Source organism: Habropoda laboriosa, unplaced genomic scaffold (genome assembly GCF_001263275.1).
Source record: "Habropoda laboriosa isolate 0110345459 unplaced genomic scaffold, ASM126327v1 scaffold22, whole genome shotgun sequence".
Taxonomy (NCBI): domain Eukaryota; kingdom Metazoa; phylum Arthropoda; class Insecta; order Hymenoptera; family Apidae; genus Habropoda; species Habropoda laboriosa.
Genome location: NW_017100261.1, coordinates 3,543,749 through 3,557,397, shown reverse-complemented (window position 1 = coordinate 3,557,397; position 13,649 = coordinate 3,543,749). Strand labels below are relative to the sequence as shown.

General features: G+C 42.2%; 1 protein-coding gene across 1 annotated transcript in view; it reads left to right on the top strand.

Moving 5' to 3' along the window:
* LOC108572696 (Down syndrome cell adhesion molecule-like protein Dscam2) overlaps positions 1–13,649 on the top strand; it is a 143,867-nt gene that overhangs the window by 43,719 nt on the left and 86,499 nt on the right. Inside the window, exons 5-6 of the mRNA XM_017934968.1 lie at positions 1,064–1,307; positions 5,423–5,627. Coding sequence (XP_017790457.1) covers positions 1,064–1,307; positions 5,423–5,627 — 449 coding nt within the window. The remainder of the gene's footprint in view (positions 1–1,063; positions 1,308–5,422; positions 5,628–13,649) is intronic.

Genomic DNA, 13,649 nt, shown 5'->3' with positions numbered 1-13,649 from the left:
AAATTTCCAAACATTAAAATCGTCAAGTTTTCAAATATTTAAATTCTCAAGATTCCAAACGTTAAAAACATTTTTAATTTGTAAATCTCTCGATTTCGCTAAAAGTGTACAGCACTAGACTTTCCCTTTCACCAACAAAACGAGACTTTTGCGTGTTAAACGCCTTTCATCTCCACCGATGCACAATCTAGGGCGGTGATCAATATCGTAAGACTAATCCTCGCAAACTTTAAAACTCCAACTTTCAATATTTCAAACCGTTAACAAACCCTTCCCCCCTACTCTCACATTGCCATACGTGCTTCTAAGTATAACGGATGTTTGCTCGCAGCATCTAAAAATAAAGAAAGAAACTTTAGAAAAAGGAATAAAAGAACAGTATTAGACTTCTTTGGAAGAAAACAATAATAAGAAATTCAAATTAAAGTAGATAAACAGGTCCGCCTCCACGGGGCAGGGACGGGCAACGTCAGGATTCTAATCCTGCACGGCAAAGAGACCTGAAATAAAATAACTTCCTTTTTGCAATACTACACTCGAGGAAATAAATAAATTTATCGTAATTAATTATACAAAAATTATGAACAAAAGTATTATACCTAACCTTTAGTAAATATAAAGTATTATAATAATACTTTCTCGAAGTAGTAAAAGGCGGAAATGAGCTTGCGCTCGAAAACCGCCTAATGATAAAGCAATAAAATAAAAAAAAAAAAAAAATACTCTCACATTACCAAATTACATTCGCGTGTACCTTCAAAATTGTAACACGATTCTATCTCATACTTTCACTTACGTTTCACGAACTACCATCCAAGAAAGTATATTCGAAAATTTACGTTGGTCCAGTGGACGGGTTATCGACGGGATCTAAAATAGAATTTCCGATTGTGCCGTAGCCTCGTAACACCGCCTCTTTATGATCCGTGACGAAACTCTTCGTTGCTTCCCCCTTTTTTACGATTTCGATGTAGCCCAGACACCAAACCGTCGACATTTTATAAAAATTCACCGCGGTACCTTCTTCTTCTTTTTTTCTCCTCGTTTGTCTGTTCTGTCGTAGGTGGTATTACAACAGGAACCAGAGGGAGGAACCAATCGAGGACACGTCCGGGCATTACGTGGTACGAGACGGTTCGTTGATCATACAAGGTGTTCAGGAGAGCGACGCTGGTTCGTACATGTGCACCGCCAGTAATTCCGAGGGCAACGAGTCCATGGAAGTGAGGTTAACGGTGTCTGCGCCATTGAGCGTGCACGTTCAACCGTCGATTCAGACCGTCGATCTTGGGAAAGCCGCTGATTTGGTAATTCACGATTTTCATCCTTTCCTTTCTCTCTATCTCCGCGATTTATACACCGTTTGGTAATCGAACGCGGCTCAGAGCTGAGCTAACTAACCGGAACGAGACACATCCTTATTTTTCTCTTCTCTGTGCATACTTCACTACTTATTTCAATTCTCCACTTTCGAAAGAAAGATAATCGTTACATTCGAGCTTCAACAATAATCCACTACTTACCTTAATTCACCACCTTGAAGAAACAATAATCGTTACAGTCGAGCTTCTGTCATCGTTTAAAAAAATAATTCACTACCTACCCCAATTCACCACTTTGAAAAAAAACAAAATTATCGCACTCGAACTTCTGTCGTCGTCGAAAAAAATAATTTACTACTTACCTCGATACATCACTTTAAAAAGAACAACAATCATTACATTCGAGCTTCTGTCGTCGTCGAAAACAATGATTTGCTGCTTACCTCAATTCACCACTCTGAAAGAAACCAAAATTATTACACTCGAGCTTCTGTCGTCGTCGAAAAAAATAATTTACTACTTACCTCGATACATCACTTTAAAAAGAACAACAATCGTTACATTCGAGCTTCTGTCATCTTTGAAAAAAAATTAAAATTATCACACTCGAGCTTCTGTCGTCGTCGAAAAGAATAATTTACTACTTCGCTCAATACACCACTTTCAAAAAAACAATAATCGTTACAGTCGAGCTTCTGTCGTCGTCGAAAACAATGATTTGCTGCTTTCAATTCTCCACTTTCGAAAGAAAGATAATCGTTACATTCGAGCTTCAACAATAATCCACTACCTACCTCAATTCACCACTTTGAAGAAACAATAATCGTTACAGTCGAGCTTCTGTCATCGTTTAAAAAAATAATTCACTACCTACCTCAATTCACCACTTTGAAAAAAACCAAAATTATTACACTCGAGCTTCTGTCGTCGTCGAAAAAAATAATTTACTACTTACCTCAATACATCACTTCCAAAAAAACAATAATCGTTACAGTCGAGCTTCTGTCATCGTTTAAAAAAATAATTCAATACCTACCTTAATTCACCACTTTGAAAAAAGCCAAAATTATCGCACGCGAGCTTCTGTCGTCGTCGAAAAGAATAATTTACTACTTACCTCAATACATCACTTCCAAAAAAACAATAATCGTTACAGTCGAGCTTCTGTCATCGTTTAAAAAAATAATTCAATACCTACCTTAATTCACCACTTTGAAAAAAGCCAAAATTATCGCACGCGAGCTTCTGTCGTCGTCGAAAAGAATAATTTACTACTTACCTCAATACATCACTTCCAAAAAAACAATAATCGTTACAGTCGAGCTTCTGTCATCGTTTAAAAAAATAATTCAATACCTACCTTAATTCACCACTTTGAAAAAAGCCAAAATTATCGCACGCGAGCTTCTGTCGTCGTCGAAAAGAATAATTTACTACTTACCTCAATACATCACTTCCAAAAAAACAATAATCGTTACAGTCGAGCTTCTGTCATCGTTTAAAAAAATAATTCAATACCTACCTTAATTCACCACTTTGAAAAAAGCCAAAATTATCGCACGCGAGCTTCTGTCGTCGTCGAAAAGAATAATTTACTACTTACCTCAATACATCACTTCCAAAAAAACAATAATCGTTACAGTCGAGCTTCTGTCATCGTTTAAAAAAATAATTCAATACCTACCTTAATTCACCACTTTGAAAAAAGCCAAAATTATCGCACGCGAGCTTCTGTCGTCGTCGAAAAGAATAATTTACTACTTACCTCAATACATCACTTCCAAAAAAACAATAATCGTTACAGTCGAGCTTCTGTCATCGTTTAAAAAAATAATTCAATACCTACCTTAATTCACCACTTTGAAAAAAGCCAAAATTATCGCACGCGAGCTTCTGTCGTCGTCGAAAAGAATAATTTACTACTTACCTCAATACATCACTTCCAAAAAAACAATAATCGTTACAGTCGAGCTTCTGTCATCGTTTAAAAAAATAATTCAATACCTACCTTAATTCACCACTTTGAAAAAAGCCAAAATTATCGCACGCGAGCTTCTGTCGTCGTCGAAAAGAATAATTTACTACTTACCTCAATACATCACTTCCAAAAAAACAATAATCGTTACAGTCGAGCTTCTGTCATCGTTTAAAAAAATAATTCAATACCTACCTTAATTCACCACTTTGAAAAAAGCCAAAATTATCGCACGCGAGCTTCTGTCGTCGTCGAAAAGAATAATTTACTACTTACCTCAATACATCACTTCCAAAAAAACAATAATCGTTACAGTCGAGCTTCTGTCATCGTTTAAAAAAATAATTCAATACCTACCTTAATTCACCACTTTGAAAAAAGCCAAAATTATCGCACGCGAGCTTCTGTCGTCGTCGAAAAGAATAATTTACTACTTACCTCAATACATCACTTCCAAAAAAACAATAATCGTTACAGTCGAGCTTCTGTCATCGTTTAAAAAAATAATTCAATACCTACCTTAATTCACCACTTTGAAAAAAGCCAAAATTATCGCACGCGAGCTTCTGTCGTCGTCGAAAAGAATAATTTACTACTTACCTCAATACATCACTTCCAAAAAAACAATAATCGTTACAGTCGAGCTTCTGTCATCGTTTAAAAAAATAATTCAATACCTACCTTAATTCACCACTTTGAAAAAAGCCAAAATTATCGCACGCGAGCTTCTGTCGTCGTCGAAAAGAATAATTTACTACTTACCTCAATACATCACTTCCAAAAAAACAATAATCGTTACAGTCGAGCTTCTGTCATCGTTTAAAAAAATAATTCAATACCTACCTTAATTCACCACTTTGAAAAAAGCCAAAATTATCGCACGCGAGCTTCTGTCGTCGTCGAAAAGAATAATTTACTACTTACCTCAATACATCACTTCCAAAAAAACAATAATCGTTACAGTCGAGCTTCTGTCATCGTTTAAAAAAATAATTCAATACCTACCTTAATTCACCACTTTGAAAAAAGCCAAAATTATCGCACTCGAGCTTCTGTCGTCGTCGAAAAGAATAATTTACGACTTCGCTCAATACACCACTTTCAAAAAAACAATAATCGTTACAGTCGAGCTTCTGTCATCGTTTAAAAAAATAATTCAATACCTACCTTAATTCACCACTTTGAAAAAAAATTAGAATTATCACACTCGAGCTTCTGTCGTCGTCGAAAAAAATAATTTACTACTTCGCTCAATTCACCACTTTCAAAAAAAACAATAATTGTTACATTCGAGCTTCTGTCATCGTTTAAAAAAATAATTCACTACCTACCTCAATTCACCACTTTGAAAAAAACCAAAATTATCGCACTCGAGCTTCTGTCGTCGTCGAAAAGAATAATTTACTACTTACCTCGATACATCACTTTAAAAAGAACAACAATCGTTACATTCGAGCTTCTGTCGCCGTCGAAAACAATGATTTGCTGCTTACCTCAATTCACCACTCTAAAAAAAAAGCCAAACGAAGACTTCAACATTGCATAAAATAGTCATTACTCCGGCGCTTTCGTCATCGTCGAAAAAGATGATTTACAACCCACTTCAATTCACCGCTGTTCAAAAAAAAAAACCCAAGAAAGAAACATTGCATAAAATAGTCATTACTCCCGAGCTTCCCTGATCGTCGAAGAAGCCCGAAAAAAAAAAAAACAGAAAAGTGCTCGACATAAAGCAACTAGATCACAATCTGCACGAGGAGAGAGGGGTTCATCCGGCGGTAAATTCTTCCCTGGCATCCGAGCCATTTGCCACGATCCACGTTCCGCAGTAATCCGATTTTTACGAGGGCCACGGCGAAAAGGCGGAAGAGCCGGTTTCGTGGCGCAGCGTGGCGCTTTAAGTTCGACCTCTTCTTCTCTTGCAACAGAGACGCGCGCGTGTCTTTGCCCGGATGGCAATCTTGTTTTCGAAGGGAGAGAAGGAAAGGAAGGACTACCTACGGTAGATATACATAGGTTAAAGGATAGCGCGTTGAATTCGTGGGCATATTCGTCCCACGGCGTGCAACACCGTACGAAGGCCATGGTGTTCTCATCGGTCCCTTTTCTCTAAACTGCTTTTCAGACGTGCAGCGCAAGTGGATTTCCGCAGGCGGCGCTGTACTGGCTGAAGGACGGTCAGCCATTGAGGACTGGCGCTCGCATAAGGGCGGTTTCCAGGGAGCATATTTCCGTGATGTCGGTTGCACGAGAGGATCGCGGCATGTACCAGTGCTTTGTGAGGAACGAGTATGAAATGGCTCAAGGAATTGCGGAATTGCGGTTGGGCGGTGAGTCTTTGTTTGCTTAGCGTTTACCTTCGGTACATGTAGTACAGAGACGATGCTAGCGTATGTCGTGTACCGTAAGGAAGAAAGAAGGTGGGTGGGAGGGATAGAGGAAATGAAAGAGGTAGAAAAATGGGCAGAACCGATGTGGAACACCGTTTTCTTCCACGGTTGTACGGGACAACCTCCGTGGAACACGAGCGGAGAGGATCGTTTTATTAAATCGTCGCGGCGCGACGTTTGAACGGATATTCAAGATTGCCCGTTTAATTCTGTCCGCGTTGCTACATAATCGTCTCTTTTTCACGGCGGTAAGGGTCGACGCAGGTAAGGGAGGGTGAGAACGGCGAGGGCAACGTTCTCGCTCCGCGTAATATCCATTATACCGTTTAAACGATTTTAAGCAACCCCTCTTTCCATCTCTACCCAACCAGCCGAACCTTCTTCTCTCGTACTTCTTCGCTGGATAGGAACAGCTTAACGAACGTTCCGCGAACTGAAACGTTTAAGACACTCCGTCGTGGCATCTAATGACGTCGCGACGCCACCCAGCCGCAGCCTTTCAATTACTCCACTCTGCGAATCTCTCTCTCCCATCATCTTGCGCTTTAGCGAAATCTGGACGCCGCTGTTGCTCGTTAAATCCTCGCGACGGAAATTTACGTTCCCTCGTTCTGACCGGAGATAGAGCGTCTCTCTCTCTTTGTGTTTGGCCGGTTCACGATTCGATCAGCTAACTGCGAGAAATCGAAAACCTTCGCTTTCCATCGCCTCTCCGAGAACTCTGTGTGTGTTTTCCTTTACTTTTGTACACCTTCTATTTCCTCTATTTTCTGCGCCCGCGTGCACGTTCGATTCCTGAAGGATTCTTGGCTGAACGGTGGAGAGAAACTACGGTGAAGCTGGAGTGTTTGGAAGACAGACCTTCGTAGATGGCTGGAAGGAGGGAAAAAGGGAGGAGGAGGATGGGTAGGGTAGGAGAAGAGGGTGATGGAAGAGGAGAGAGACTTGTTTGTCGAGCGAATGGTTCCGCGGTGATAGGTTGCCAGTGGTTAATGCAGTGGAACTCTTCCCCATACGATCCATTCCAGGTTTGCGTGCCACTCCATCGTAACGCGTTTTCCATCACGGAGCCGCACAGCTCTCCTCTGGGGGGAAAGTACGTGCCATTTTTGCGCGAAAATGGCCACATCGCTTTTAACCGATCGTGCCTCGCCACGGAAATCGGTGTTTGCCACCGGTTAATCGCGCCCGCTTCGATCCGAACGCTTTTAATTATGGAACCCGCGACCGTCACGTACGATTTCGTTGGTGATCTTAAGGTGATTTTGCGCTGGAACTTTTTCGGAAAACGTTATTGTAGGTTTAACGGTGATTTCGTGCTACTGTCCAATTTGTGCAAATCTTGGACTGTCGCAGGAACAACCACAGCTTTTACTCTGGGCGTTGATATTTATGAATGGATTTATTATCCTTTCCCCATCCACGACCTTTAATCCCTTGCTTTATGATTTTTTTGGCTGACTATGCATCTAAGTGTGAGCTATTTACCGTTTCAGTACTGTATTAGATAAGAAAAGCTAACGTATTTCGAATTAATTAAGAGCTGCGAGTCTGACTCGTAAGGCAAGGGTTAAGCCGGCACCTTATCCATTTCTTCAATCTTCGAGCGACCAGCGTTCAGTGATCTTCTTTCTTCCACAAAGTGTCTTCTTTTCGTTAGTTTCGAGTCTTATTTCGTTCTTCTTATCGTCGTAATTATTATTTTTTAATAAATTTTAGTACTCGAACGATTCGTATTACATTCCACCTTCCGCCTCTGTTTCGGTAAAGCGTAGCTAGCGCACCGCTAAAAATCCAGAAAACACGTTACAGTATCCCCCATCCGCGGAATATGAATTTACACGGGAAAAAGAAATTCGTGCCCGTTTGGACGGCGAATATGAAACGAAGAATCTGATCGTGAACGGGTTAATAAAAAACGACAGAGACGAATTTCTCTTCGTACCAACGATCCAGTGCTCGTGGAGTGAAACGTGGACTGTTGACTCGTTGGCCTACAAAACGCTTTCTTCGTCTTCCATCTGCCAGCCCGACAATAAAGTGTGTCAAACGATTACAATCGACCGTTTGTGCCCAGGCTGTGCGTCTCCCTAGCCCACCTCCCCGGTTTCGAGATACTCCAACCAGCGGAGCAACGCTTTAGCACGATGCCGCGTTATTTCCATGTAAAACAGCCGGGAAACGAACCGAGCTGTCTTGCTTTTTCCCCCTGCCGCATATCAGTTGCCCGTCATATTTCGGTCGTCGCGATGCTTTTTTCCATTAACCGTGGATCGCCGTTCCCAGCGAGAGTGAAAGAGCGAGAGAGAGAGAGAGAGGGAGAGTGAGTGAGAAAGTGAGAGAGATTCAGAGTGTGAGAGAAAGGAAGAGGAGTGTGAGAAAGAGAGGAAGAGTGAGAGTGAGGTAGAGAGGAGTACGGATCCGAAGATTTCAATTAAAACACTTTTACCAAGGCAGATTGCCCTAGGGTGGGCACGGTTACACGAATAAAGCATGTCCGTGGACCGATTTCGCGCACGACGTGCTCCCTCTTTTCTGATTCGAGGGAGAGAGCACAGAGTGTAGGCGCTACGTTTGACCGCGTTTCGAGGCTATCGTTCGACGTTCCGAAACACACAGCACCTCTCTTTCTCTCTCTCTATTTTTCCCTCTCCCTTTGTTCCTCCGGTAACGTATTTTCCATCCGCGAAACGTCGCGACGCCCAGGGCAACGCGCGCTATTTTTGCGCGAAAATGGCCTCGTTTGGCGCAGCGTTTCGCGAATGCCGCCGCCCCAGCGTGTCGTATTAATGACCTATCGAGAACCACGCGATACGCGAATTTCCCCGGAACACAATCAAGCCAATTCACCGCGCCCACCGGGTACGTTCGTTCCTTTTTCTCTTCTTTTTTTTTTTCGCGATCCGCGAACCGGCCAATGTCGGAACAAACGTGCACGAATCAAGTCCGTGTTTCGGTTTGAATTTCAACGTTTGAGAGGGGAAATCAGAGGGAGATCGGGAGGGAGAATCATGATTTCTATCCTCTTGCTTCTTGATCGCGGGAATTCAATTAAATATCTCCCTTTCCTCCCCCCACTCTTCTCCATTGAATGTTACGAGGGAAATTAATTATTCTACTTTCGTCTGGAGAAGCTTTATCCCCGTGGCGAAAGGTACTCTCCAGGCGATTTGTACGTTTCTGAAAGTTGCCGCGTACTTTCCTCGCCATTAGCCCTGCCGTTCGTTCGTTCGGTAACTTCGATGGCCGTTGAAACTTGAAATTTTCTTCCCCCTTTTTCCGACCGGTGGAAAGAAAGAAGAAGGTTGGTAACCATTTGACTGGCCGTGGTCTGAACGATACAATGGCGAGCCTCGGTTTTCTTTCGTTTCTCTCTTTCCTTCTCTCTTCGTCGATTCAGCCCGATCGAGTATCACAGGCGAAACTATTTCCTCTTTCGAGAGAAGGAGTTTGGGGAGGTAATTGAAGAGACGAAGGAGAATTGTTGGTGGGTGAGCGATAGAAACAAGAACAGGAGCAAACAACGGTAATGGATTCAACCTTTGAACGCCACGCCCGCAATTCCATTGGCCGGCAATATCTCTCTTCGAGCCGGTTACGTTTTCGAGAGATCTGTTTTTTCACGTGGCTGAACGTTAAGGGGTGACATACAGTGCGGCAGTTTGAAAAATTTGTTGAATTTTTTGCAGTTTATGAGTGTAACGGTCTGTGACAATGACAATTGACGAAATACGACGAGGGAGTGCAGCGATAATTTCACGCAACTTGCAAAATGCAAAAACTCATGCAACGCTCTCTGCAATATTCTTCTTTACAGGACACTGATCGTCTCGATAACACTCCCCTTTCTCTATATACAGGGTGGACAAGGCAACTTGGTCGCCTTAATTATTTCCATTACTACTGGACCAATACGAAATCTTTTTTGTTTCAATACACACACCTCGTGTGTAATGTCGTCCCTAGGCGAAAAGACCAATGACACACCGTGTGTGTAACGATCATGGATTCATATTATGTTACTACTGAAGTACTAATCACGAAGCTAATCATTTTTAAACGAAGTACAAGCTATAGTTCTGTAGGTATTGAAATCTGCGTTGGTTTCAAGCTAGGACCACAAAGTGAGTGTAGACACGCATGGTGATTCGTACGAAAAATGTCTACGATGTTAATTTTTCACTTCCCAAACATCTTTCCTGTTCTCAATTTTCAATGTAAAGACAAACAAAATTTTCGCTCCTGCGGGCCGGCTTTCGAAAAGTCGCCGGCCTCGAGTGGGTTAAAAGGGCTTACTAACTTTTCTAAGTTATCCAGGTCACCTTTAGTTTTCTGAATGGATCCCTATAATAGTTTTTGCCTATCTTTTAGCAGATAGAAAGACGAATATGGTAATTATCGTAACATACTTTTTTTTGTCATATACACTCTATATGTTCTTCCTTTTTTCACTTTCCACACACTCGCGCCACTTTTGGATTTTTCTCGTTACAAACAGCTGCCACACTTGTGGACCTCGTGCGCTGTCGAGAACCCTCGCAAAATAGTCTGATTTGCGTCCCCATTTTCTTTTTTATGGCCTTCTTCCTGCGCCCCTTGGAATAACTTACAGATAACCCACAAACTCGATTTTTCTCGAATTTTTCGAAAGTATGTGCGTTCAGTTAAATTTCAAAGGAATTCAAAGTATTTTGCAAAGAACGCTCTACGAAACGAGGATTTTCTTCCTTTCTTGCTGTTTTACCATTAACAGGTAAATATTGCCGAATACAGATCGCTGAAGAACAGTAAATAAGCTTACAAATAACGAAACTTTCTAAACGAATGTTCCCAAATGAAGTTTTGTTACATTGATTAAAGAGATTTGCTCTCGAGTCGGTTTGTTGGACAGAGTTACGAACTGACTCCGGAACTGAACACTTCTGTCCTAACCGGTTAAGATACAAAGTCAGGGAATTTAGACAGAAATGTTCGAACAAGTGATTGGGCCCTGATTGCTTCCACTGCTACTAGATTCCATGCTTTAGAACGCAGATATTGATTGGAACTAAATAACATCCCCCTTAGAATTCCACCAACTACCGCCGATAAATTCTAACACACAATCGATCTTAATAGAATCAAAAATTTCCCACAAAAAACCCAACTAATTCATCAAAATCTAATTTCCTTCGGAAAATCAAAAAAGTTCAAACTCCCTCCCACACAGAGAATATCGAAACAAGAGAAGCAACGATGTTCCATCGAGGAAGCTTGCTTCTCGTAGAATTACAAAAAGGCACTCCTTCTCTGTCAAAGCAGTTTGCTTCCCGTAGAACTCCAGGAAAAGGTAATCATCTTCTATCAAAGAAACCTGCTCGTTTCGTAGAATTGTAAAAAAGAAACCAAAACTGTCTCCATCGAGGCTACATCCTCCGCAAAATCCTCCCTCTCAAGAAAAAAGAAAAAGAGAGGCGACTGATAATTTTCCTCTTCCATCGGAGAACCTAAAGAGTATTTTCGCGAAACTCCCCTTTAACCGACATTCGATCGCCTCGAGTCACCCCCGCGAACGAAAATTGCGAAAAGTCGTGGAACACACCATCCCGCTGGCAATCGTTGATCGATCAACATCGAACCTCTGTCGCCTATGTCGATTTTCAACGACCGGAGCGAGGGAGAGACCGATGAAAGTTAGCCGGTTCCCATTAGCCTGTCGTTAGAATTCTTCTCCGGCCGCGTGATTTCTAAGCTTCGGGGCATACAGTGTACATTAGGTGGGGATTGCGCGCGGAGCACGATGGGATAGTTAGTACCGCCACCCTGGATTTGCATACGCTAACGAGATTCCTGCGGTTTTGCCGATGCTTTGCATGCCAGCCGAGCGTCACGATCTCCCTTCAGCCTGCCGCAACCTCTAGGCTGCGTCTATTTATTATGCGTCATAGATACGTCAGGGAAGCAGGCACGTCAGCCGAGAGTTAGACAGAGAAGGAGCTAACTCAGGTGTAAGAGAAAGGACAGGATCGTTAGTAGTTGCCGCCTGGCTTGTTCTAAAGCGTGTATCGTTTCACCTCTGTACACGGGTAAATTCGACGATCGGAAATCGCTTTTGCCCGGAATCGTTTCACTTTTTTTCCCACGTGTACACACGTAGAGGGAGGGAAATTTTCGGGGAGGAAACGGTACGAAATTCATCGAACCGGAAGGTTCGACTGTGAAATTGCGCGTGTGTATATATACACGCGCACAGGTAGGTGAAATCTATTTCTTTTTTTTTTTTATTTCAGTTGCTTTATTAACACGTAGCGGTACTGCGCTTTGGAAAATGGACGCGAAGCGCCGGTAGCGCACAACTGGGTCGCGAGTCTATTCGAAAGACGCGCAATTAAACGGTCACGAGATGAAATTCGGTTAATGGTCGCCGAGAGACGCGTTTCATTCGGCCAGCTTGTGGATCGCGGTTAACGGGTATAATGGTAGGGAGTTGCGATACAGCACGGAGAAGAGAGAGCTTCGCGTGAGAGGAGGTAGCGTTTAGAGAAAGAGGCGATTATGGTGGTCGGTCCCTTAAATCGAGCTAGCGAGTGGAGAAAAAAATAGGGAAAAATTCAGCCTTAAACGAGGGGAAATTAAGTTTCTGCGCGTGGCGCGTCGCGGTCTTCGCGGACTTTTAATTTAAATTGCGAGCAACTGCCAGGTTAGAGCACACGCCTCCACGAGTACTGGTTATATTTGACAACAGCCTCGGCTATTATTTACACGGTTATCCTCGTTTTCTTTCCAGGCGAACGATAAACAAGCGGTCTACCCTGTTAACGTTTCATTAACATCAACCTCGTTCGCTGAACCAGCGCTTTTGCTGCACCAAAGTGTCTTATATAATGGGGCCTGGAAATGTGTCGGTGGTGTTCGATTAAAGTGCCTCTCGGATGAAAATGAAATTTCAGAAAAATATTTGATAAAATTCCTTCTTTCCTTTTGTCTTCTCGTTCATGGGTGGAAAGAGGCGATCCGAAGAGGAGCGTAATAATCTGCGTAATTTTACAATAAATACGAGCTTTCGAGGAATTAACGATAGGCTTTTTTCCTTTTTTTTTTTACCAGTCGTCTGTTTTGAAACCGTCTCGGTAAACAGGCTAACTCGAAGCAGGACGCTTTTAAAGATTATTCCGGGCTCGCTCGAGGATCCCCCGGACGCAAAGTTCCCCGACTGAGAAGGTGAAATAACGAGCTGAACTAATTGGACAGACGTAATTGTTAATTTACTAATAGCTTCCTTGGTCCAGCAGTCTTTTAATTATGCAGAGCCGTCGGTGTGCGCGTGCAGCTCGTGATTTCGAATTTTCATTACCAAGTTAGAGCACCTCTTTGGAAACACGATCGTCGTTCCCTTGTAAACGGCGCAGTCGTCAAAGAGACTCGAGCCTTTGCGAACCTGTACCATGCAAATTTTTACGCTAGACACGTAAACTGATTGTTCGATGAACGGAGACAAATTGACAGAGTGTATTTTGGTATAGGAACGAAGGGGTAGAATTGAAGGGGTAGATTAACAAATTCTTAAGAAAAATCATTTTGTCACGAAAGGGTTAATATATTGTCTCTCAAAACCACGCTGTCTCTACCCTGTTTCCCATACTGCCTTCTCCAATGTAACCTGATTTCGAAGATATAAGAGATCTGTTCAACTTTAAGATGAACCGTGAATATATGTGTTAGGTTAAAAGAAAATAATACATTTTTCTCAGTGAACAATATAATTTCCATCGTTACCAATGATCTCTTCCCAGCGTGATGGTAATTTGTGGACTCCATTTCTGTAGAATGACTAATCTTTGGATGTTGAGATGACATTATCGGACAGAACTTTTCGGTGGACTTAATATATGTGAATGCAATGGGCGAAAGGACGTACTTTTCCTCGGAAAAATCAGTCCCAGAGAAAAATATTCCGAACGCATACGTATCTACATATTTCTC